This window comes from Salvelinus sp. IW2-2015, linkage group LG1 (genome assembly GCF_002910315.2).
Source record: "Salvelinus sp. IW2-2015 linkage group LG1, ASM291031v2, whole genome shotgun sequence".
In the NCBI taxonomy this organism is placed as follows: domain Eukaryota; kingdom Metazoa; phylum Chordata; class Actinopteri; order Salmoniformes; family Salmonidae; genus Salvelinus; species Salvelinus sp. IW2-2015.
In genome coordinates, this window is record NC_036838.1 from 32,699,906 (window position 1) to 32,726,749 (window position 26,844).

The 26,844-nt window shown below is 42.0% G+C and overlaps 2 protein-coding genes across 2 annotated transcripts in view; one reads left to right on the forward strand and one right to left on the reverse strand.

The window, feature by feature from the left end:
• Positions 1-2,929: 2,929 nt before the first annotated feature.
• Positions 2,930-6,561, reverse strand: LOC111965679 (insulin-like growth factor-binding protein 6). The gene is made up of 4 exons (XM_023989887.2): positions 5,404-6,561; positions 4,655-4,689; positions 4,363-4,485; positions 2,930-4,123 (listed from the first exon to the last, which is right to left on the reverse strand). The coding sequence occupies exons 1-4, from the start codon at positions 5,744-5,746 to the stop codon at positions 4,010-4,012; spliced, it is 615 nt and encodes a 204-aa protein (XP_023845655.1). The 5' UTR covers positions 5,747-6,561; the 3' UTR covers positions 2,930-4,009.
• Positions 6,562-7,378: 817 nt separating this feature from the next.
• Positions 7,379-26,844, forward strand: part of LOC111965683 (SPRY domain-containing protein 3) — a 60,317-nt gene continuing 40,851 nt past the window's right edge. Inside the window, exons 1-6 of the mRNA XM_023989901.2 lie at positions 7,379-7,505; positions 8,027-8,161; positions 10,974-11,049; positions 12,750-12,874; positions 15,991-16,126; positions 16,454-16,639. Coding sequence (XP_023845669.1) covers positions 8,034-8,161; positions 10,974-11,049; positions 12,750-12,874; positions 15,991-16,126; positions 16,454-16,639 — 651 coding nt within the window. The 5' untranslated portion in view covers positions 7,379-7,505; positions 8,027-8,033. The remainder of the gene's footprint in view (positions 7,506-8,026; positions 8,162-10,973; positions 11,050-12,749; positions 12,875-15,990; positions 16,127-16,453; positions 16,640-26,844) is intronic.

Here is a 26,844-nt window from a genome sequence, read left to right on the forward strand (position 1 = left end):
TGTGGCAGATGTGTTGTTGGCTACCCTCACCACCTGGTGGCTTCCTGTCAGGGAGTCCAGAATCCAGTTGTAGAGGGAGGTGTTCAGTCCCAAGTTCCTTAGCTTAGTGATGAGCTTGGAGGGCACCATTGTTGTTTAACGCTGAGCTGTAGTCAATGAACAGCATTCTCACATAGGTGTTCCTTTTGTCCAAGTGGGAAAGGGCAGTGTGGAGTGCAATAAAGATTGCGACATCTGTGGATCTGTTGGGGCTCTTTGCAAATTGGAGTGGCTCCAGCGTGTCTGGGATGATGGTGTTGATGTGAGCCATGACCAGACTTTGAAAGCATTTCATGGCTACAGATGTGAGTGCTACAGGGCGATAGTCATTCAGACAGGTTACCTTTGCGTTCTTGGGCACAGCGACTGGTGGTCTGCTTGAAACAGACTGGGTAAGGGAGAGGAGGAAAATGTCAGTAAAGACACTTGCCATCTGGTCAGCGCGTCCTGGTAATCCGTCTGGCCCTGCGGCTTTGTGAGTGAGCCAGTGTAGTAGGATTTGATCTCAGTCCTCAATTGAAGCTTTTCCTGTTTGAATGTTCATCAGAGGGCAGAGGGTGTCCCGCACAGGAGGTTGGTGGCACCTTAATTGGGTAGGATGGGTTCGTGGTAATAGCTGGAGTGTAATAGGTGGAATTGTAATACGTGGAATTGTACCAAATACAGCAATAACATGGTTTACGTGTGTTACATGCCATTCAATTCTCTCCATCCCAGCCATTATTATGAGCCGCCCTCCCCTCAGCAGCCTCCACTGGTGTCCCACTCTTTGAAAGCGGCAGCTCTAGCCTTTAGCTCAGTGTGGATGTTGGCTGTAATCCATTGCTTCTGGTTGGGATATATACGTACGATCACTGTGGGGACGTCGTCGATGATGCACTTAGTAATGAAGCCGGTGACTGATGTGGTAAATTCCTCAATGCTTTCAGATGTGTCCCAGAATATATTAGTCTGTGCTAGCGAAACAGTCCTGCAGCTTAACATCTGCTTCATCAGACCACTTCCGTATTGAGCGTGCCACTGGTACTTCCTGTTTGAGTTTTTGCCTGTAAGGTGGAATCAGGAGGATAGAGTTATGGTCAGATTTGCCAAAAAGTTGGCGAGGGAGAGCTTTGTATGCGACTCTGTGTGTGGAGTAAAGGTGATGTCGTTTTTTCGCCTCTAGTTGCACAGGTGACATGCTGGTAGAAATCAGTTCAAACGGATTTTAGTTTTCCTGCATTAAAATCCCTGGCCACCAGTAGTGCCGCCTCTGGGTGAACTATTTCCTATTTAGTTATGGCCCTATACAGCTCGTTGAGTGTGGACTTAGTGCCAGCATCGGTTTGTGGCAGTAAATAGACAGCTAAGAAAATTATAGCGGAAAACTGTCTTGATAAATAGTATGGTCTACAGATTATCATGAGGTATTCTAACGTAGGCGGGCAGAACCTCGAGACTTCCTTAATATTAGAGATTGCGAACCAGCTGTTGTTAACAAAGAYACACACATCACCCCCCTTGAGCTTACCCGACGCTGCCATTCTGTCCTGCCRATGTATAGAAAAACCAGCTGGAATATGATCAATTTACTTGTTCAGCCAAGTTTCCGAGAAGGATAGGATATTACAGTTCTTCAGGTCCCATCTTCAGGTCTCCAGTGATTTGTATATTTGCCAATAGAACAGATGGTTGTGGCTGTTTATTTTCTCCTCTGCGTAGTTTCATCAGGGTACCCGCACGTTGGCCTCTATATCGCCGTCTCTTTCTCTTCCACCTGTCGGGGATTAGGGCCTGGTCTGGGGTGAGCAGTATGTCCTGTGCCGCCGACTCGTTGAGATATCAATCTTCATACAAATTGAGGTTAGTGATCTCTGTTCTGATGTCCAGAAGCTTTTTAAGGTTATAGGAAACGATGGGCGGAAACATTATGTACAAGAAGTGTTAAGATCAGCGCAAACAAAACACACAAAACAGCAGAATTGGTCAGGATCCCGTAAAACGGCCTCTATACACTCCAGCGCCATTGAATGTCAAAACAATCAACTTCTCATTCAACTACCTTAGATTTGTACATAATGAGTCCGTAACAATTGTTCGATATTGTTGACCTATATTTAGATTATCATAAAAGACTAGAATATGGTTCAAATGTAATTACTCCAATGAGACTTATATAGATTCCTAAAAATATAAACATTTGTTTTGTGACATTTAATTCTAATTTCCCCTTTATTCCGGAATGTAGTAGTTACATGAGTTCAGGTCGTCCTTTTTGCAATCTCCTAATAACATTTAAATGACTAAAACAAAGCAGTCTTTGTGTGTGTGTTTGCGTGTGTGTGTGTGTGTGTGTGTGTGTGTGTGTGTGTTCCATCTGTATGTAAAGTCACAAATGCCAGCTAATTCACTTAACATTCCTGTCTCATGCTGTTTGAAAAATGTGTATTGTGTATCTTTTTATAAGTCTCAGATTGTGCTTTTGGAAGGTGAAGAACATAAAAAAAACACACACTTTAAACTTTTAAGAGCAAACTAACTCCAAAGCTCTTTGGCTTTAGATATTGTCATGGTAACTGAGAGCCAGTCCTGTTCTAAATCTTCCTGGTCATATGAGAACGATTTCTGGATTAAGGGCACACTGGCCAGCCATTACAGCCATAGCAAGGTTATTTTCAATCACAAACAGGTTTTTGTTCAACTGTAGACCACATGCTGTTATTAGAGGCTGTTATGAGGCTCACATGTTAAACCTCTAAAACGTATATTTTACAGCAGGTAAGTATCTTCACCAGACATCTGGGAAAGATACCCATCAACATAAATTTGCTTCCAGTGTGTTTCCACTCACAGGCTTTTATTGATAAAATGTCAGATTTACTTAAGTATAAAAGATTGTCAACATAAATAATTACATCAATAAAATATAATGTTCAGCAGGTACAGTACAAAATACAATGTTTTGTCATGCCCAATAGAAGACAAAAAAACACTTAAATAAAATGTACAATTTGTTATAAAAAATACATACTGATAATTAAATAATACATCAGGTTTTAATTTATATATGTATATAAAAAGACTATATCTTATACTCTAAAAACATGTCTGCTCAGCTATAATGTCAGTAAAAAGGTTGGAGGTGCTCCAGTTGTTCTTGGTCCTGGAGTTTGAACATCAGAATGTCAGATTTAAGTGCATAGTTTCAGAACTATAAGAGCGACAGTGGTAACATCATCAGAGACAATCCTCATCACTAGCTCTAGACCCCTCAAACTCAACTCTGGACTTCGAAGCAAGTTCCACTGCATTTTTTAATTGTCCCCCTATAATCAAGGATTGATTTAGACCTGGGACACCAGGTGTGTGCAATTCATTATCAGGTAGAACAGAAAACCAGCAGGCTGTCGACCTCGTGGCGTAAGAGTTGAGTACCTTGGCCTAGACTGTCATGGGACGCAGCGGGTGAATGGGATTGGGGATGTAGTCTACTACAGGTCTACCCACTTTGAGTTAGGTTATAAAATTAACTCACAACTCTGCATATTTATAACACAGAGTACAGATGTTGAAACTAAAAAGTGCAATAATTCCATACCTATCCAGTCTAAACTCAGGTGAAGCCTATTTAGTAAATAATCTCTGGTTTGAACTGTATCACAACTCATCACTAGAGAGCGCTGTGAGACCAAACATACAGGGATAAATAAAGCGAATGACCTGCCGGAGAAATGCAATTGGAAAAATGTGCTTGTAGGTAGTAGTGTAGTATGGAATGCATCTGAAATGGCACCCTATTCCCTACAAAGGGTGCCATTTGGGATATAGATGGGTGAATTGTGCATGTATTGGCCATTTAGTGTCCAGCACTTTGGGCAGCTCTTCTGTTCTTCTATCCCTCTCTTTTCTCCTCATCTTGCTTTTCCTCTTGATCCTCACCCATTGGTCAATATTCCAGACTTCAGGGTGTGTTGGACTGGGCAGTGCCCTCTCATACATTGTCACAGATCAGGGTGCCCTCTGGACTTGTGTGTGATGATGTTGGCATGCCACTCTCATTCACACACCAGCAGTGACCGCGGTGCATGCCCCGAGACGACCGACACTGCCACACAGAGATAAAGCCTATTAGAGATGTGCAGTTTTGTATAGGACACAACAACGACACTCAAACACATACACACAAACATTTCTGACCAGGCATTGACTATCGAGTCCAGCCTGCAACTCAAGATTGAGTTGGTCCACTGAACTCCTACTTAGGCAAGGTTACTCATCATGCAAGCATAGTTTGGCGAACCACCTCTGCTATACATGCATAAACCAGTCTGCTTCTAAACCTACCTGTTTCTTTCTGAAGAAACCACGCTTGTCACAGTTGGGCATATAGATATCGCCACGGTCTGACTGGAAGACCATGGGCTCAAGACCTTTAAGTACAGTGTTCAGCAGCCTACGACACGGAGCCTGGAGAGAGGAGAGAGAGACGGAGAGAGAGCAGGTTTTCATTATTAAAACCCCCGCCACTATTTCAGGTGCATGTTTTATTATCTTTCAATTATATCGCTCAACACAATTCTCCACACATTTAGAAGTACAACATGAATTATGAAATGTCTTAAGTAAAGGATTTTACCTTCTCCAGGTTTTCAGTCAGTGTCGGGTGTGTTGCTGGAAAAAAATACATGACAACAGCTTTAGCATAGTAATGGATTACATTACCACAGTAACTGATTACTGAAATATCTGATGAATGCAGTGGCAGAGACAAACCAGTAGGTAGAGTCACATATCATGTTCACAGATTGGCATTAACAGGTTGTAGAGTAAAATTACCAGCTGCTGGTGATTTGAGGTTAACATGACATAATTGGGATTATTTAAGAGAAGAACATTTCCCATACACAAAACAAATTAATTCCTGGTGGAGTCTGAGCATAGATTTATTTGAAAGAAATCCTAAGTCTTGTGGCTTAGTTTGGAGCACTGCATACTGATCTTGGCTCTGTCACCAATGTAAACTACTGTCAGTGCCAATTGTGTGCTCCATTACGTCCTAGCTGTATTTCTTACTTCTGATGAAGCTACACATTTTCCACTTCCACAGGCCAATACAATCTCACAATTGGGACCTTTCTTATCACAACAAAGTCATCAGAACAACATTTATTTATTTATCTATGATATACAGCGCTGGCGTCATGTCCATATCCTGACAAGGATAAACTCTGGGCCCTTGTTATACAGCCCATAACTAGGTCAAGTGAACTATCTACAAAAGTTCAATTTAGCATTGATTTTAGTTATAGTTTACAGTACCCCCTCCCCCACCCCACCAGATGTAACTGAGTGGCGTCTCCCTCTGTGCTGTAGTAGGTGTCTTACCTTTGGGCTGGGGACTCTCAGAAGGGCTGGGTTCACTGGCGTTGCCGCAGACTCCCCTGCCCTGCAGAAGGGCCTGGAGGGGGCTGGGGTCTCCCAGTGGTGGGGCGCAGCGGAGTCCTCGGGCACAGCTCAGGGTGTAGACCCCACAGGGCTCCCCCAGGAACAGGACGGTGGTGCTGAGCTCCCCAGACTGTTGCCTCTGGTTGGGGGCCCTAGCCCCCTGTAAGCCCTTACTGGAGGGACTCCTTCCTCTGAGAGGAGGCAGCCGGGAGGCTAGTGTCCATGGGCTGGAGAGGGCAAGCTGGAGGAAGAGCAGGGCCAGAAGGTCAGGGTACAGAAGCATGTTTCCCTCAAAATACACGTGGTCCACCAACAAAAGTTAAGTAATAGTCCAGGAGGTTCCTATTTGTTTCAATGTCAGGTAGGCTGTTGTCTGAGATTTGTTCTTATTCAGCTCAGTTCCAGTTGTTGGCTGGGAGACGCGAGGCAGAGTGGATAGGAATCCCCTCCAGCTACAACAGAGCGATAATGAAGCAGACAGACACCACGGACAGCGGCTTTTAAAGAGCCAAAAGGTGGAGGGAGAGGGAGGGGGAAGGAAAGAGGGAGAGAGGAATATTAGTCTCCTTTCTCATTTCCAGATTGCTGAGCACACCCCCACTTCCCCTTGTCTCTGACACACACACCTTTCCTTTACCAGTGCCTGTTGGTGAAATAGGGTTAGCCGTAACCCCATCATGAATGTGTCATTATTGCTGTTTCATATTCAGCATTATTGTTTTTCCACCGGGAATACATTTGATTTCTGTGTTTTACAAGTAAGCATTACTGACACATGTAAAATGACAGGCTGGTGATGAGAACATTTGTTTATAGAAAACATATATGTTTGATTAAGTGTTCTCTTCTGTGTATACAAACGGAGAATAACCCTTGTACATACTTCACCTGTGCTTTGATGGTTATTGATGAAGAAGCCTGATAATGAATTTGGACAGGTTCCAACAGCAATCTTGTTAAACCGTTGCATCAGGCACTGGTCTAAATCCTATTCCTTTACTGTACTTTACGACTGAACACCTGAGCTGTTTAAAATGTGGGCTACCGTCTTTGGAACTTTGGAATGTACAGTCAAACACCAAAGGAATTCTAATCAAGGCATTAGTCACTCACATCCAAAGTTTAATGACCCCATTAAATGAAATGTTTGCATTTGCAGTTGCCATGGCTTAGCTTAAAATAACAAATAATGAACACAAAAGAGTAGCTTGATGACGTAAAAGTGCACGTTCAGACTTTGATCAGAGAGACATTGACGGAGAGGGTGCCAGAGTGCCACTTAACATAGGGGACTTTGGCTGACTAAGCCAAACATGATTAATTCTTCCATGACAGGAAATGCATTCCTCTCTCTCTCTGTGTGTGTGTGTGTGTCATGATAATGGACTAGTGAAGAATTTTGTAGGAGGACCACCTCTTTAAAAATGACTTATTTTAGAAAAATGAAGGGGGAAAACACTGCTGTTTAATGCTGAAGCCAATCTGGCAACGAATATGTAAAAGCAAGAAACATGTGCTGTCAGTTCTGTATTCCCAGTTCACGATCCGAACGTTGTTCGGTTCAAATGTTTCACAATCAAGACTTATTTWAAAAAAAAGATAGCTATGGAAGCCCTCCCTTTCCACACCTAACAATTACGTAAGCCACCCCAAAACTCAGGATTCATCCTTCTAAAAAAAGATACGGCTCCGCCCCATAATTAGGCTCCTTTATTATTTTACTGTCATCTCAAATTCTGTCTTGCTCACTTACACACAAGTTTCATTTATATATATATAAGACAAATGTTCACTGTCAAGTGTAGCCAACTCAATTTAGAAAATAATGCTATTTGAAAAATAGCCTATAGCCTAAAATAAACAGCTACAGTAGAGTACTTTATAGATTGCCGGAAACAAATGTTATTGGTATCATGATGTCATTAGAACGCGCCATTTGCACTCAGCAGAATTTGTTTTGATGGAGCTGGAGAGCACGTACGGGAAATTTGTAAACAACAAGGAATTTGGCCACAGATGAAAGACAGTAGCTTAACGATAAGGTGTGCAACTTTTAGTCAGTGTGTATTTTATAAATAAACAAAAAGTTACCGGACGTGTGAGAGGATGTGCTGCGTACGGACAGAACTCTTCCTCGCTGTGTGTGTGGTTGAGAAGTGCTTGATGTGGATAGCTAGCTAACGTTAACCTACGGCTACAGTAGCTAACAGTATTTATTTCCCTGTAGGTGTTGGCAGATGGAGCTAGATAGCTGGCTAGTTCGCTCTAGACTAGTAACATTTGATATGTGTCTTAAATTGCTAGCTAACTAGGTATATTGTGTATTAACTAGGTAATACGCCGTACATTACATGTGTTATTATTAGACATCCTCGTACAAGCTACTTTGGGCATTTTATATTTTTTTAGTTTGATTTCGATCCAACTGAACCAAACAAATGCAAAACCGACATCCTAGTCCATAACTATTCAGCCTGCTATTCATATGCAGCTGCCACTTCAAAAACGTATATGAGAGTAGGGTAGAGGATCAACACCTCAAGGTTCCTGTTTCTGTCATCAGGTAAGCGATGGACGACATCAACCTCCATTACCGTTTTCTGAACTGGAGACGGAGGATCCGGGAGATTCGCGAGGTGGGGGCTGTGCGGTACCGTGAGCGGTTCAAGAGGATGCTGAGAGACGGAGACGTGCTAAGGTGGGGATGAAAACTGTCAAGTGTAGGATGATGAATGAGGGATTGAATTTAATTCATTTATTTTCCAGAAGGAATATCAGTTGTGGTAAGTCAGATAAGATCAAGATACATAGTATATAAACAGCAACATTCATACATAATAATATATAATGACACTAGCCAAAACATTGTTCCTCTATCCTGGTTCTGGGCAGGGAATGTAAAGAGAAGGAACAGTCAGAGCCTGGTTTCCCAACAATGGCAGAAGATGTAAAATGCGTTTCCAAAAACACCACGCAGAGAAACGGTCGCTAAGTGCATTGTTGGAGTATGTGTTGATACTGATAGTATCGAAAGGAAGGGAGCGCTGCTCTCGGATCAGCTTTATCCATTCAAATCTTACCTTAACATTCACAATACTGAAAACGGATCAGCTCCTATTTCAACTTACAGCTGCAAATATTGAGGTGGCTTATTCTAATGCTTAACCAATAAAAATTCTCTAAATCGCCGATTTGGCACATCATTGCACACATGTTAGGCCAGTGATTCCCAACCAGAGGTACTAGGACTGCAAAGACATTGGCAGCTTTTTATTTATTGTCAACTTTGTTCTGAAGTTGTCAGCGGTCAAAGAGAGATTGATACACCATGTGATTCTATGTTTAGCGGAGATCTTCTGTGTATAAAGTCCCGCGGGTAGGCAAAAAAGCATTTAACGACGCACTTACCTGTTCTACGAGTGGTCTGAGGCAGGCGTTTTAAGAGTGATTTCAAGTGCAACGTTAATAACGATGGTTTTGGGAATAAGCTCAGAGTTTTAACAATGCTCCTACGAAGGTTCTAACGATGAACCTATCCTGAAGATGCTTTTTGGAAACCGGGCCCAGATCAGTCAGTCAGACACAATTTACCCACAATGAATCACGACCCTAATATTCTCAAACACAGCCACCCTGTGGCCCTGTCCACAGAACCAAGGAATGTAAAGAGAAAGAACAGATGCATCATAATATCTCTATCCTTGGTTCTGGGAACCCACAGGCATGGTGGTCTTGTTCGAGAACATCACATCTGTGGTGCAATGTGGGTAAATTGTGATTGGCTGTCTGATCTGCAAATAATAATAGGTAGTTATTATTCAAGGTGAATTGTAGATCAGGCAGTCAGTGACTGCAAGGCAGTCGAAGCCAAACAAGCCCACTGTGAGTGAAGTCTGTTGTTGCAGCCAAGTAGTAACACCGGATTCAGGTCCTTGATGAGCTGACTCAGGTGTGTTAGTTTGTACTGGGTCCTAGGCCCGTATCCACAAAGCATCTCATAAAACGTCCTAGGAATGCTGTTAAAACCTATTTTAAGACTTTAAAAACTCCCAGCTCAGAGTAGGTTGATGTTAAGACACTGCTCAGACATACTCTTAGCCAGGAGTAAAATCAACTCATAAAAGTTTATCTCAGCTGGTAATCACAATCACGGCAGTTTGAGGTACCGCAAAGGAAAGATAGTGATGACACTTATTGACATTGTTGCAAATGATGGGGAATAACCATTTGCGATGAGGCATCGCCAACTGTGAATGGGACTGTACATCAAATGTTGAAATAGTCAAACGTTTGATATCACTTTCGCCTGACATGATCACTTTGCCTAGGCCTACTCTTAATTATTGCCTAATATATATGGCATATATATATATATATTTTAACAAATTCTGATGGTTGTTAAAAGCAGAATTTAACAATATTATCTTTATATCAACACACTCGCAATCCCGTTTAACATCTCTAAATTGCTTTTGCAAAGTAGGTATCAAGTCACTTGACGATAATGTTGCATACAACATTGTATACTTTTGAAAGGACTATCATTTCCATTGAAAACATTCAAAGTTAACATAAGCACTAGTAGCCAGCAGATCCAACACCTTACACTTGCTTACAGCTGCGCTACACATTTCTCATCCCTACACATTTCTCATCCCTGGATTGAGGTACGTTTTCCAAGCCATATCTTGCGCCGGCTCCGCAGTTTCTTAATACATTTTTTGAGGTAACTGTAGCCAAGCATAAGGTGTCGGATCAGCTGGCTAAAGCCCTAGATGCGTTCAATTGTCAAATGTATATGCGTGCAGAATAGATCTGTTCTATGCGAGCTATTTCTATGCTTCCCATTCTTAAGTTTTGTTTTTGAGTCTTTTACTTTTGGTTTTGTACACCAGCTTCAAACAGCTGAAACAACAATATTTTTGGTTATGGAAAATATATTTCAGAGCGGTTTAGATGGTATAATGGTATACTAGCTTATTTTGTGACATAAACTGAAATTAGGCGAACTATTCGAGTATTAGCAACCAGGAAATGGCAGAGCGATTTTTGCATAGTGCAACTTTAACAACTGCAATTGCATGTGGTGCAGGAACCACTGACTCACTGCATTTTTCTATTATCAAGACACCTGCTGGTAATTCTTAACTGGTTAGGACAGCTCATGAGGTCTCCTAAATATATTTTGACTAGGAGGGACTAAAGAGGCTTCATGCATAGTTTTCTATTTTTACCCATAAGAGTAGGAGTAAAATGTATATTCTCAGCACTTATGACTCATTTTCTACTTGCTTTGTGAATACGGCCCCTAGATTGATTGCTTTTAGACTCATACTTTCTTTCACACTGTCCTCCTAGCCTCTCACTGTCTTGGATGACCAGTACCATCCACAAGTTAAAGAACAACTGTATGCTGTGTAGCATACGCTTGTATGTTCGTTGCATACTTTCAAATACTTTTGAAATTGCGATACGATTAATATAAAGTAATTTCTGAAATTCTTTTACAGTTACCAAGGGAACTCGGATGAGGTTGGCTGCTACGTGGCTCCAAGGCCGTTATCCAAAGGAAACTGCTACTTTGAGGTAGGCTCTAATACAGATTTAGTTAGGTATCCCTGACTCAGGCATTGGTGGTCTTGTAGTTCATTTTGGTCCATTTATTTAACATTACCAAGCTATTAATCAAATTTGACAGACATATTACACAAGTTGTCAAGTCAAGATGTCTCTTGCCTCTATTGTGTTCCCACACTGTTGTACCCTGTTGTTCCCACACTGTTGCCTAATGTAGTATCGGCTAGTCTTTTGACAGTTCAAGTCAAGAGCATCGTAATTCTGAGCCCATCGCCAGTCACACCCTGTAGATTAACTGCTGTCTGCCCTCAGAGAACTGCACAGCTGCTAAATTTAGCTGACACATTTAAGTAAAAATAGTTTTCAGACCAACCCAAACTGTTATTTTTGGACCCTTCTTTTTTTTTAAACAAATGATCTGACAAATGGATCAAACATGGTCGTTTTTCCAGTGTAAAAGTATGCAGTGTGTAACATAACTCCCCAGTTATTCACCAGTACCTTTTTTAATAGGAGTCCCTCCAGACTAAATCATAAAGACAGCAGACTCGTAAAAAAGCATCCTGGGTTTTGGTAAAGCTCAGGAAAGGAGGACTTGGCTGTACATTCTGGGATAGGGAGAGGTCTGGTTCTGGTGTTTAGTGTTGGCTTCCTGAGCCTACTGTATGCTATGCCAGGACAGTGAGTGGGTAAGTAGAGTGATTCCTGAAGGAGTCCTGCTGGTGTCCATTTGTGAGTCCCAAATGGCACCCTATTCCCTTTATAATGCACTACTTTTGACCAGTGCCCATAGTAGTCCACTATATAGGGGAATAGCGTGCCATTTGGGATGCACACTATGGCATTGGAGGATTGACTGGGCAGACATAATGAGTGTCTGACTGAACGCCCGCGCCTGCTTTAACTTTAATGGAAGGGAAATCATATCCCGCTTTTCATTAACGGACACACCTTAGAGTGAATTAAACACAGCCTTGTTTATGGAAACAGAAGACTGAAGCCATGAAATTATTTTTATTATTGTCTTACCTACCCTTTGACACATGCACTGAAATATTCCCGTTTTCAGGATGATCATTGTCAAAACACAGATTTTATTTATCAATCATGTAACTGCAAGTTACATGGTTCTTATATGAAAATGTTTGGTTTTTGAGGCTTAGACCGTTTAGCAGTGGGCAAGGGGTGCTTTCCCAACCACCTATCAGTCAGTTGTAACCTCAGTCTATCACCAGCACACCTGTGTCCATCTCAGTTCAAGTGTCTTTATGTCCCAAATGGCACCCTATTCCTTTTAGAGTGCACTACCTTTTGACTAGGGCCCATAGGTGCCATTTGTGACGCAGCCCACACCAGTCTGACTGAGGATTAGGGAGCTCTGAAAGGGATTAAGAATGTGATACAGAGAAACAGACTGGTGCATATTCCAGGGACCGTGCTAGTGAGGTCATGGGGAAGAACTTAATGGTTTCCCCTTTTCAGTGCTCTGGATCTGTCAGTGTTCTGATTGCACTCCTTCTACTCAAGCGGCCCTCAGGTATGATGTCATAATTAATTGCTGTCGGTAGGAAAGTGTGTAGTTGCAGGTGCTCGTGAACAGCTGTCTGACTGCCACCCCCACAGGGAAATATGAATGAGGACTTTTGAGCATGTTAGGACCTCTTGCTCATGCTATGGTTTTTAAGTGAAGTGGTCTGTGATGTTTTCAGGTGACCATCGTTGACACAGGGGTGAGGGGGATGATTGCTGTTGGCCTGGTGCCTCAATACTACAAGCTGGACCATCAGCCTGGCTGGCTCCCGCACTCAGTGGCCTACCACGCTGATGATGGCAAGTAAGTTAATTGAATTTAACTTTAATTGATGTTCGACAAATCAGATTCGCGACGCATGTGGCAAGAACAAGAGACTATCACAGACTACAAAGGCAAATCCAGCTGTGTGGTGCCCATCGAAGCCTCCCTACCAGACGAGCTTAACATATTCTACCCTCGATTTGGAAGACTCGCTGCTCCGGATGATCAAGTGCTTTTGCTCTCAGAGGCTGACGTGAGGAAAACTCCCAAAAGAGTGAATACTCACAAAGCTGCCGACCCAGATGGCATCCCTGGCCGCATCCTCAGTGTGTGCTGGACACCACCCTCTGCAACTGGATCCTGGACTTCCTCACGGGCAGACCAAAGGCTGTGAGGATTGGCAACAACACCTCCTCCACACTGACTCTTAACAGAGGGGCCCCCCAGGGGTGTGTCCTCAGGCCTCTGCTATATCTGTTCACCCACGACTGCGTGGCTTTGCACGACACCAACTCCATCATCAAGTTTGCTGATAACACCACGGTTGTAGGCCTGATAACCAACAATGACGAGTCAGCCTATAGGGAGGAGGTAAGTGAACTGGCATTGTGGTGCCAGGACAGCAACCTCTCCCTCAATGGCAGTAAAACAAAGGAGCTGATTGTTGACTTCAGGAAGCAGAGGAGGGAACATGCTCCAATCCACATCAACGGGACTACAGTAGAGAGAGTTAAGAGGGAGTAGAGAGAGTTAACAGTTAAGTTCCTCGGCGTCCACATCACCGAGGACTTGTCATGGACCAACAACACCACCAGTCTTGTCAAGAGGGTGCAACAGCATCTCTACTTCCTACGGCGGCTGAAGAAATTCGGAATGTCACACTGAGTCCTCTCCAAATACTAACTCTGCAGCATCGAGAGCGTCCTGACCGGTTGCATCACGGCCTGGTATGGGAATTGCATCGTCCACGACTGCAAGACCCTCTTCCGGGTGGTGGAGACGGCCCAGTACATCACTGCTCCCACCCACCGTGCTCCCGGGCTCCCAAGTGGCGCAGTGGTCTAAGACACTGCATCTCAGTGCAAGAGGCTGGTTCGAATCCAGGCTGCATCAAATCCGACCGTGATTGGGAGTCCCATAGGGCGGCGCACAATTGGCCCAGCGTCGTCCGGGTTTGGCTGGGTAGGTCATTATTGTAAATAAGAATTTGTTCTTAACTGCCTTGCCTAGTTAAATAAATAAAAATCCAGGACATCTACCCGAAACGGTGCTTGAGGAAGGCCCGCAGCATCATCAAGGACCCCACACACCCCCGCCACGAGCTGTTTTCTCCCTTACCGTTGGGCAGATGGTATCAGAGCATGAGGTCTGATATCAACAGGCTCAGAGACAGTTTTTATCTACAAGCCATCAGACTGCTGAACACTTGAACTGGACTGACCACCTGCTCTGCTTCTCCGCACCTTAGCAAACATGCACGCACACCCACACACACACACACACATTCATGCTACACACGCATCACAACTGCAGCTACCAGACTCTTATTATGATTGGTAAATACTGCACAATTTGAACATCTTTCCCCAAACCCCCTTCCCCAAAACACGTGTAAATATTGGGCTATAAATTGTATCTTCCTGTATTATACTAACATGCTTATTCTATTCTACTGAGCCATTTACTTTATGTTTGTATTCCTATCTTTTATTATTGTCCCCCATGATGAAATCGGGGAAGGGACTGTGGATCGGTCTTCGTCCGTCCGTTCATTTGTCCGTTAGTCACACGCAATATTTCAGACAGCACTGGGTCGAGTTTGAAGGGCTGAGTTAGATGAAACCTTGGGGGAATGATGCGTCTTGCAAATCTTTACTGATTGGTCCAAGCCGGGAGCTATAGTAATTAACTGAAATGTGTTAGTTACACGCGATATCTCAATTGGCCCAAGTGGGGGTTCTGCATAACTAATGGGGGACAAAATGTTTACTGTTGCCTTGTTTCTTATTGTTATTGCATTGTCGAGAAGGAACCTGCAAGTAAGGAATTCGTTGGACGGCGTATACCATGTGTATCCCGTACATACTCTAAAATCTCCTATTTTTAAAGTTTTGAATGAAGGCCTACCTTAACATTCTAGCATCAGTTTGCTTTAGAATGCATAGAGATAATTTCAATGGTATGTTCTAGAAGGGAATAGAGAAATAGGCCTAATATTCCTCATCAGATTTATTTTGAACGATCCACAGCACCACTTTACGAATATTCAACCTATGTTGAGAAACACTGCTTGGTAGAGCTGGGCGGCAATATAGACAAAAATCCACATCGCGATAAATTGCTTGAATTGATGCGTTTATAACATTAATGTGCACCACTTTTAAAAAATCCTTTAAACTACTAATAATATTAGTTATGGTTATAACTATCAATTGTCTCATTAACAATCACACATTTAGCTAACTTATTTCATTTCAAACTTCACATTTCTCTAGTATAGGCTACTTATGGTGATGACAATATCAGCGATAGGTGATTGGTGTGGTCGGTGTCGATAATTTTTGGTTTATCGTCTCAGTTCTACTACTTTGTCTACTGTGGTGAAGGTTGCCAAAATAAAGGAAGGAAACAAATCATGGATACAAAGTATATTGAAAGCAGGTGCATCCACACAGGTATGGTTCCTGAGTTAATTAAGCAATAAAACATCCCACCATGCTTAGGGTCATGTATAAAATGCCAGTTGCCAATTATTTTGGCTACCATGGCTAGAAGAAGAGATTTCAGTGACATTGAAAGATGGGTTCAAAGGAGCATAGGAGGTTTAAAGTGTGTGTGTGTGTGTTTCTGTCTCAGTCACTAGATCTCAACCCAATTGAGCACTTATGGGAGATTCTGGAATGGGGCCTGAGACAGCATTTTCCACTGCCATCAACAAAACACAAAATTATGGGATTTCTTGTGGAAGAATGGTGTCAAGTCCCTCTAGTAGAACATCAGATACTTGTAGAATTCATGCCAAGGCACATTGAAGCTGTTCTGGCGGCTCGTGGTGGGCCAACCCCCTAGACACTTTATGTTGGTGTTTCCTTTAGTAGTCTGCCAGCTGTTGCTCAGCCAGCATGCTCACATCTCACCTCTCTGCCATTCAACAGGCTGTACAATGGGAACACTGTTGGACAGCAATTTGGGCCCAAATGTAACCGTGGCGATCGTATCGGCTGTGGGATCTACCTAGAGTCGTTGGAGGATGGACGAACAACAGTCCTCTTCACCAAGAACGGAAAAGAAGTAAGCTAAGCTCCTAGTCTTATTCTCTTCCACACACCTGTAGGCCTACAACATACAATCAACATCTTGCTGTAATTGGAGAAAGATTACCCTACCTTCGTCTGGTATTTATATTTTCTATGATATGTAACGCCTCCATATGCCATGAATGCAGATTGGGCCACAGAGATTGAGTCTTAATTTTGTAGTCTTACTCGTGAGACCATGTGTGCAGTCAGGATCAAGGCTTTGGTCTTAGACTGGGTCTAGTACTCAATGGTCCTGGACTGGTCCAGACTCCATCTATCTGTCACCCATCGGACATAGTAACATTGTTTTTGCGTCCAGGTGGGCACGGTCGTGGTCCCAGGGTCTCCAGAGGCACTCTACCCGGCCGTGGGGATGCACTCCTTGGGGGAGGAGGTGCAGCTGGATCTGCAGGCTGAGTGGGGGATGGAGGAGGACGGACTAATGATGGTTGACAGCCACGAGGACGAGTGGGGGCGTCTCCATGACGTCAGGGTCACCGGGACGGTAAGGACCTGATCTTGCCTGTTGTCTTCTAGGCTACATACTGAATTAATGTTATTCACATGATCTTCTTGTAGTGATTATGTTACACCTCATCTTCTCAACATACATATAAAGTAATTTGTGTATGACTATGAATAAACAACCTTTGTATGAAGAAAGAGAGGGTATAATTACGTTCCAATGTCCATACTAGCGTACCACTTAGAATTAGTGTTGTCACGGTACCAGAATATTTACTGGTAACAAGGTTTAGTATCACGATACTCGCTACCATCACGGTACCCGATATCAAAACGTTATCACTTCAAAATGGCACTTGACCCAGACGGATCTTTTGAGTTCAATATCATGACATTTGAAATGTTTGATGTCCATTTTTCAGAGACAGCCATGTATGCATTAATGAATCAATTATACAATCACGCAATCAATTTGACTTTGCTTTTAGCAATCTAACTACAGTGCCTTCAGAAAGTATTCACACCTCTTTTTCCACATCTGTGGATGTGGACACGACCATCTCGATTCGGTCCTATGTAGCAACATTTTCAATGGTGTTTTTGACATTGGATAAAAGTAGAGCCTCAGAGCTAGAAAATGGTATATCATACACTGCAGTTGAGGAACAACGGGAAAGTAATTCTGCTTTGAAAGTTGCTAAACTTGTAACCCCACTTTTGAGAAAATGGCCCTTGAATGTTTTGGTACACCTACTGGAGAGCTCTTCTTCTACACCCATTCAGCATCGTTCACACCCTCTTAAGCCCCAACCATCTTTTTAACGATTCACATGTGAGGCCATGCGCTAAACGGAGTAAGGTAGTGTAGTAAACAACCAAAGATTTCAAGACTAAAAGTGGTGAAAGTAGAAGCAAAAATACACGTTATCTAGTCCTTGGCCTGTATCCTAATCTGACTTTGGTGCAGGTCATGTTGTTCTTCACACTACCGTCTCTGGTAAACACGCACTACATGAAATAAAATCAAAGTTTATTTGTCAGATGCAGGATACAGAAGATGTAAATAGTACAGTGAAATGGTTACTTGCATAGTAGCAATATCACAAATAGAAAGTGTCCAGATAAATATTGTATAAATATTTTATAAATATTAGTTGTCTAAATTGATGGGTCATGTGAAAGAAATGCTATAACCACCTCCCAGCCACATCTAGCTAAGTGGATGGGTCATTATTGTGGTTGGGTCACCATGTACACATGTTCATGAAATACAATAGATGACCGTAATCACCCCCAGACACACCTGGCTAACTTGGTGGGTTATGTAATCATCTGTCGAATAGTCTTTGTTTAGACCTGTAGCTAGCTAGCTAAACAATGAACCTAATGGTGCTTTCAAGACTACTGGGAACTTGGAAAAATACAAGGTCAAAACATGAAGTCAGTGGTCTTCGGGTCGGAAAGTTGGGGCTCCCAAATAGGAATCCCGAGTTGTTTGACCGTTCAAAACGATTTTTCAGTTGGAGCTAGTTTTTTTTCTCGAGTTTCCAGTTGTCTTAAAAGCACTGAACTTGGAAGTCAGTTCCCAGTTCCCAGTTGTTTTGAATGTGGCAATAATCCCAACCCATACTACTAGCAATACAAACTGACTGTCATAGCTGGCCATCATGCATGAATCTGTAGGTAGCTAAAGCTAACCAACTAGGTTCAATGTTAGCTAGCTAACATTAGGCAATAACTAGCAATGATTTCTGAGATACAAATAATATTACTACACAGATCATACACATAAAGTTAACTAGCGAGCCAGCCAGCTAACGTACGCTTTAACTTACAATGAAAACAACATTCTGACAGAATTCAAAATGTTTAATATCTGAAATATCTGACATTCTTCCGTGACAACAACACTGTTGAACGCTATTTCTTAAGACTACAATGTCTGGTTCAATGAACATGTTTTGACCTATATCAGGAATTTCCTCATTGTCTGATTCATTTTGGAGAGTTGGAGAGAGTCAGCATGGCACGATCGTCCTCCAGAAAGTGGAGAGCATTAGCAACACTTTTGGAGTTCTTCATGATATCTTTCAAAAAAGATGCGGTAGAAAGTATTACCTACATATACTGAGCAGCTCATGTTATATACAGAAACATACCGCATGGCAGACCAATCCGAACTCATCTTTCGGCATGTCCAGCCCAGCCATTATCTCAGCCAATCACAGCTAGTGGGAAGGTCCCTGTCTTTTTCCATGGCTAAACCAAATAATTTCTTTTTTTTGGTCATATTTACAGATGGCATACAAGTGTGTCATTAAGGTACATGAAAGTTCACATGTTCCAGAAGGCATTTTTGTTTACGTTCAAATGCCTCTCCTGTGAAGTAGTTACGTGCAACATACGCCTAGTCCTGAAACGAGTCACATTTTGGTATGTTACAGCCTGAATTTAAAATTGATTAAGTTGAGATTTGTTGTATCACTGGCCTATACACAATACCCCATAATGTCAAAGTGGAAATATGTTTTTACATTTTTTTGCAAATTGTTAAAAGCTGAAAAGTCTTGGGTCAATAAGTATTTAATCCCTTTGTTATGGCAAGCCTAATAAGTTCAGGAGTAAAAATGTGCTTAACAAGTCACATAAGTAATGTGCAATTATAGTGTTTAACATGATTTTTGAATAACTACCTCATCTCTGTACCCCACACAATTATTTGTAAGGTCCCTTAGTCAAGCAGTGAATTTCAAACACAGATTCAACCACAAAGACCAGGGATGTTTTCCAATGCCTCGCAAAGAAGAGAACATAATGGTAGATGGATAAAAAAAAGCAGACATTGAATACCCCTTTGAGCATGGTAAAGTTATTAATTAAGCCTTGGGTGTATAAATACACCCAGTCACAACAAAGATACAGGCGTCCTTCCTAACTCAGTTGCCGAGAGGAAGGAAACAGCTCAGGGATTTCACCATGACGGCCAATGGTGACTTTAAAACAGAGTTTAATGGCTGTGATAGGAGAAAACTGAGGATGGATCAACAACATTGTAGTTACTCCCCAATACTAACTTAATTGACAGAGTGAAAAGAAGTAAGCCTGTACAGAATATAAATATTCCAAAACATGCAACCTGTTTGCAAAAAGGCATTAAAGTAATATTGCAAAAACTGTGTCAAAGCAATTAACTTGATGTCCTGAATACAAAGTGTTATGTTTGAGGCAAATCCAATACAACATATTACTGAGTACCACTCTCCATATTTTCAAGCATAGTGGTGGCTGCATCATGTTATGGGTATTAGGCTTGGGCGGTATCCAGATTTTCATATTGGATTTACAGTTTTACCGACATTATAGAATTTGCACAAACTAATAGTGAATCACATAGACGCTGTTAGCTAAACGCTAATGAGCGAAAATTAACATAAATTAATTGCAAATCCAGCTCATAAAGTTTTAGAAGCATAGCTAGTAGCTACCGAATATCATTTTCTGTGAGTGTGGATATTTATAAGCGAAAGTGAACGAGAGACATTGTGCAAATGAACAAAGTTGTCATGCATGCTTTTCTAAAGGAAGAGCAGCATGTGTACATGGGAAACGAACAGACAAAAGAAACGTTAGTAGAAAGCGCAGGGGGAAAATGGCAGCTAAACAGATAACTCATCCAGAGCTCTTTGACTTCTGGCAGAAAGCCATTATAAGATATCTGATTGCAAACATTTAGTAGTGAATTGTATATAAGTGTAACTTCATCACCTCATGTTCGCCACACAACAGAGAGTCACCGATAGATACAGTGGGGCAAAAAAGTATTTAGTCAGCCACCAATTGTGCAAGTTCTCCCACTTAAAAAGATGAGAGAGGCCTGTGATTTTCATCATAGGTACATTTCAACTATGACAGACAAAATGAGAAAGAAAAATCCAGAAAATCACATTGTAGGATTTTTTATGAATTTATTTGCAAATTATGGTGGAAAATAAGTATTTGGGTCACCTACAAACAAGCAAGATTTCTGGCTCTCACAGACCTGTAACTTCTTCTTTAGAAGGCTCCTCTGTCCTCCACTCGTTACCTGTATTAATGGCACCTGTTTGAACTTGTTATCAGTATAAAAGACACCTGTCCACAACCTCAAACAGTCACACTCCAAACTCCACTATGGCCAAGACCAAAGAGCTGTCAAAGGACACCAGAAACAAAATTGTAGACCTGCACCAGGCTGGGAAGACTGAACCTGCAATGGTAAGCAGCTTGGTTTGAGGAAATCCTGTGGGAGCAATTATTAGGAAATGGAAGACATACAAGACCACTGATAATCTCCCTCGATCTGGGGCTCCACGCAAGATCTCACTCCGTGGGGTCAAAATGATCACAAGAACGGTGAGCAAAAATCCCAGAACCACACGGGGGACCTAGTGAATGACCTGCAGAGAGCTGGGACCAAAGTAACAAAGCCTACCATCAGTAACACACTACGCCGCCAGGGACTCAAATCCTGCAGTGCCAGACGTGTCCCCCTGCTTAAGCCAGTACATGTCCAGGCCCGTCTGAAGTTTGCTAGAGAGCATTTGGATGATCCAGAAGAAGATTGGGAGAATGTCATTGGTCAGATGAAAGCAAAAATAACTTTTTGGTAAAAACTCAACTCGTCGTGTTTGGAGGACAAAGAATGCTGAGTTGCATCCAAAGAACACCATACCTACTGTGAAGCATGGGGGTGGAAACATCATGCTTTGGGGCTGTTTTTCTGCAAAGGACCAGGACGACTGATCCGTGTAAAGGAAAGAATGAATGGGGCCATGTATCGTGAGATTTTGAGTGAAACCCTCCTTCCATCAACAAGGGCATTGAAGATGAAACGTGGCTGGGTCTTTCAGCATGACAATGATCCCAAACACACTGCCCGGGCAACGAAGGAGTGGCTTCGTAAGAAGCATTTCAAGGTCTGAGTGGCTAGCCAGTCTCCAGATCTCAACCCCATAGAAAATCTTTGGAGGGAGTTGAAGTCCGTGTTGCCCAGCAACAGCCCCAAAACATCACTGCTCTAGAGGAGATCTGCATGGAGGAATGGGCCAAAATACCAGCAACAGTGTGTGAAAACCTTGTGAAGACTTACAGAAAACGTTTGACCTCTGTCATTGCCAACAAAGGGTATTAACAAAGTATCTGAGATAAACTTTTGTTATTGACCAAATACTTATTTTCCACCATAATTTGCAAATAAATTCATAAAAAATCCTACAATGTGATTTTCTGGATTTTTTTTCTCATTTTGTCTGTCATAGTTGAAGTGTACCTATGATGAAAATTACAGGCCTCTCTCATCTTTTTAAGTGGGATAACTTGCACAATTGGTGGCTGACTAAATACTTTTTTGCCCCACTGTATAGAACGCTATGGACTCACCAGCTCCGGTTGTGCTATTTACGAACAAACATGTGACTGGCGTAAATGAGGTGAAATTATAAACACAATCTGCTAAGGTATTACACGAGTTGACTGCAGGTAATAGCTAAAACATTTGCAACCAATATTCAAATGTATTGGAAAAACTTGGGGGGGAAAAAATAGTTTTGATGATGTTGAAAAAACATTTGGTGGCTGTTTTCAAATACCTCGGTATATGGTATATATGTTGGAAAGGAAAACAACCAAAAAATAAATCAAACAACTTTTCTGTTAAAAATAAATAAAACGTCTGATCCCTACACAGGCTCAAGAGGAACCTTGGAGTGTGGGTCTTCCGGCGCCAAACTTTTCTGCCGCAGCCACAATAATGACCCGTTTTTTCAACTTCTTTGAGACAGTTTATAACTGTGACAATGAACGCAACAAAATCCACCTTTTTAACACACAGGGTCTCTTTTGTCTGGCAGCAAACATTTACTACAGGCTGTGGCGTATCCACTAYCATATTTTCACTAGAATCACTTGTATTCTCAATTATTTTAATCGCCTCCGCATAGGAGATTAGATTTTAAAATTGTATTTATGCGTATTGGGTCTGGGTGGGAAAGCCCCAGGTCCATTTTGGAACGGGTCCAACTTTTTGAACCTGTGAAGACCTCTAGGCTAGAACTAGCAATGAGTAAGTGGAACATGCTCGGTGCTCTCGCGCTATAAGTGGACATCAGCTGCGCTGGCAGACAGACTCGATCCTCTCAATCAGTAAAGATCTGAGACACATACTGTATGATAGAAATACCAAACGTTTTTTAAATTATAGCACTGAACCGTTTTTACAGTATCTAAAAAGTTCCGAAGTTTCAGTTTAACGTACGACACTACTTAGAAAGCATGCCCAATACATTGCTTTATTGAAGTAGTATGCTATTGTTGATATCGTAAGATTTTCCTTATGTGTTTGTATCTGTCTCTGTTTCAGTCTGTGTGTTTGAGTGTTTATGTGTGTGTTGGTAACTGCTGAGTGGAGACCTGCCTGGTGGTGTTGGCAATGGCATGCTTGCTGGAGGCTGCAGCGTCTCATCTGTCTGGCCCCTCTGGTTCTGTGAAAGCAGCCTTCATACTGTAGCTACACCTGGGATTATGTTAACACACCTGTAGATTACCACAGTCTGTTTAAATAGGAAAACTGAGGTGGGAGGCCTGGAATGCTCGCTGCTTCAGAAGGAACTTTGACATGAGAGCAAGGAGTCTTCCTCTGTTGACTGAACCCTTTACCATGTCCTTCAGAACCAAGAGAAAAGTAATGTGTTGTCAAGGTGTGACCTAATTGTTCACATTGTTTCATCATTGTTTTCTTATCGTTGACACTAATAAGTGATTAATGGTGTTTAGTGTGGTTGTTTACTGTTCACTTTGGTTGCCTGGTAACAGCAGCGCTGGAAGTTTTGTGGTTAGGTTGACAGACGGTTAAAGATTTCACTGGAAAACCACAACATTTTCTCATATCATTAGGATGTCTTCCTCATATCATTGGGATGGTTACTTTGCTTTTTGAGAAGAAGTGGAGTGGCTGGCAATAGGTATTTTCCCTTAGCTCATGTAAAGGGATAGTTCACTCCAAAATCAGCGTGGACCCCACATTTTGAGGTTTGAAAATGTCAGAAAATGAACTTTAAGCTCAATGACCAGAATAAGAATGTAAAACAAGTCAGTGGAAATCGAATTAGCATAATAACAAAATAGAGATATCTTCTGCATTGGATGCGTCACAATCCACTGTATCTGCCGATGTCGCACTTCCGCATCTGCGGTGAAAGGCGACAGAGCGGTGTCAAACTATGAGACGTCCCGAAAATCGAGATTCTCACGAACATGTACATGTCAGTTGTTTTGCTCTAGTGCGCCTACAGGTCTCACAAGACTCGTCTGAAGGTCCCCGGTACCAGTTGAAAAAATGAATGGAAGTACAGTTGAAGTCGGAAGTTTACATACACTTAGGTTGGAGTCATTAAAACTCGTTTTTCAACCGCTCCACAAATGTCCTGTTAACAACTATAGTTTTGGTAGGTCGGTTAGGACATCTACTTTGTGCATGACACAAGGATTTTTTCCAACAATTGTTTCCAGACAGATTATTTCACTTATAATTCACTCTATCACAATTCCAGTTGGTCAGAAGTTTAAATACACTAAGTTGATGGTGCATTTAAACAGCTTGGAAAATTCCAGAAAATTATGTCATGGCTTAGGAAGCTTCTGATAGGCTAATTGACATCATTTGAGTCAATTGGAGGTGTACCTGTGGATGTATTTCAAGGCCTACCTTCAAACTCAATGCCTCTTTGCTTGACATCATGGGAAAATCAAAAGAAATCAGCCAAGACCTCAGAAAAACAATTGTAGACCACCACAAGTCTGGTTCATCCTTGGGAGCAATTTCCAAACGCCTGTAGGCACCACGTTCATCCGTACAAACAATAGTACGCAAGTATAAACACCATGGGACCACGTAGCCGTCATACCGCTCAGGAAGGAGATGCGTTCTGTCTCCTAGAGATGAATGTACTTTGGTGCGAAAGTGCAAATCAATCCCAGAACAACAGCAAAGGACCTTGTGAAGATGCTGGAGGAAACAGGTACAAAAGTATCTAAACCGAGTCCTATATCGACATAACCTGAATGGCCGCTCAGCAAGGAAGAAGCCACTGCTCTAAAACCGCCATGAAAAAGCCAGACTACGGTTTGCAACTGCACATGGGGACAAAGATCGTACTTTTTGGAGAAATGTCATCTGGTCTGATGAAACAAAAATATAAATGTTTGGCCATAATGACCATTGTTATGTTTGGAGGAGATAGTTTAGTACCAAAAATAAGGGGTTAAATACATGTAACACAATAAATAAATAAGGTTTTCTGATCTTTCTTATGTCTCTCAGATATAGGACAGACACTTCCTTTAGATTTTTTTGGGGGGGACTATCTGTTGTTCCATGTAGTGAATATATTATTCAATGCATTTGTATGAGCTAATAGCAGTAAGGCCAAATACACATTTTCATCAAATAATACATAAAAAAAAAAAAAGATACTTCAAGGGGTCTTAAAATTCCAAATTAAATAGCAAAGTTATCCTTGGTATGACCTTCTTAAAACAATTCCATATAGCTTAGTAGAACCACCACCCCTGGCTTAGCCAGCGCTTAGATTGTAACAGCGCTTAGACTGATTTCTTTAGCACACTAGTTCAAGGTGAGTCATTCTAATTTGGTGAAACGTATATCAGTTCTCTGAATTGGCCTTCCCTAGCCTTTCCTCTCTCTCATTCTCTCTCTACCTCACTCTTTTCCAGCCATGTCGGCCGGTGTTCCAGGAATCAGTAAATCTGACACCAATGGAACAGAGCATGCAGGGATACAGTAACAGTATAGGGGGGCCATTCACTGCAGATTCAGTGTGTTGGTAGAACGCAGGGCTGGAAAAGCTTCCCTCATTCAACACAATCTATTAATAGACAAACTACTCACCTCAGAAAAAAGATCTGTTGATTACCTGTTGACGAACAATAGGGGTTTGCTGTTGTTTTTTTTCGCTAAGTTTTACTACAGAGAGGAAAATAATGGGGCGGGAAATGCAGGCTATGAGTAAGGCTGTGACGGTCATGGAATTTTGGATGACGGTAATTGGCCAGCCAAATGACCTCGGTCATCGTAATAACCGCTTGAATAGCAAAAATACATTTTTGTTTAATTTTCTCCTCTTCTCCGCTCCTGACTGCATGTGCTGCCATAAAAAAATCTAAAGAAAAGACCTCATTCAAGTCAGTGATGGCATATTTGGTGGACTGGCAGCCATTGCGAGTGTACCCATAGGACTAAAGCAGGAAGTAAAATCAAGAAGTGTAACCATCAATAAGTGCTGTGATTTGTGGATTCAACACAACTGACATTACAAGCCACATCAGTTAACATCATTTGAATGAACATTCTACATTTCAGCAAGGAGCAACAAAGTGTCATCACATTGTTAAGAGTCCATGTTACCGCAGAAACGGACTCAACCACACGAATGCACGCCGTCCCGTCTTTAGTCAGCTACTCGTAAAAAAATTAATATACAGTACCAGTCAAAAGTTTGGACACACCTACTCATTCAAGGGTTTTTCTTATTTTTTAAATATTTTCTATACTGTTTAATAATAGTGAAGACATCAAAACTATGAAATAACACATATGGAATCATGTAGTAACCAAAAAGGGGTGAAACAAATCAAAATCAAAATACATTTAATATTTTTGATTCTTCAAAGTAGCCACCCTTTGCCTTGATGACAGCTTTGAACACTCTTGGCATTCTCTCAACTAGCTTGGATTTTTTTCCAACAGTCTTGAAGGAGTTCCCACATATACTGAGCACTTGTTGGATGCTTTCCCTTCACTCTGCTGTCCAACTCATCCCAAACCATCTCAATTGGGTTGAGGTCAGGTGATTGTGGAGGCCAGGTCATCTGATTCTGCACTCCATCACTCTCCTTCTCCATCAAATAGCCCTTACACAGCCTGGAGGTGTGTTGGGTCATTGTCCTGTCGAAAGAAAAAAGATAGTCCCACTAAGCCCAAACCAGATGGGATGGCGTATCGCTGCTGAATGCTGTGGTAGCCATGCTGGTTAAGTGTGCGTTTAATTCTAAATAAATCACAGACAGTGTCACCAGCAAGCACCTCCTCCATGCTTCACGGTGGGAACCACACGTGGAGATCATCCGTTCACCTACTCTGCGTCTCACAAAGACACGACGGTTGGAACCAACAATCTCAAATTTGGACTC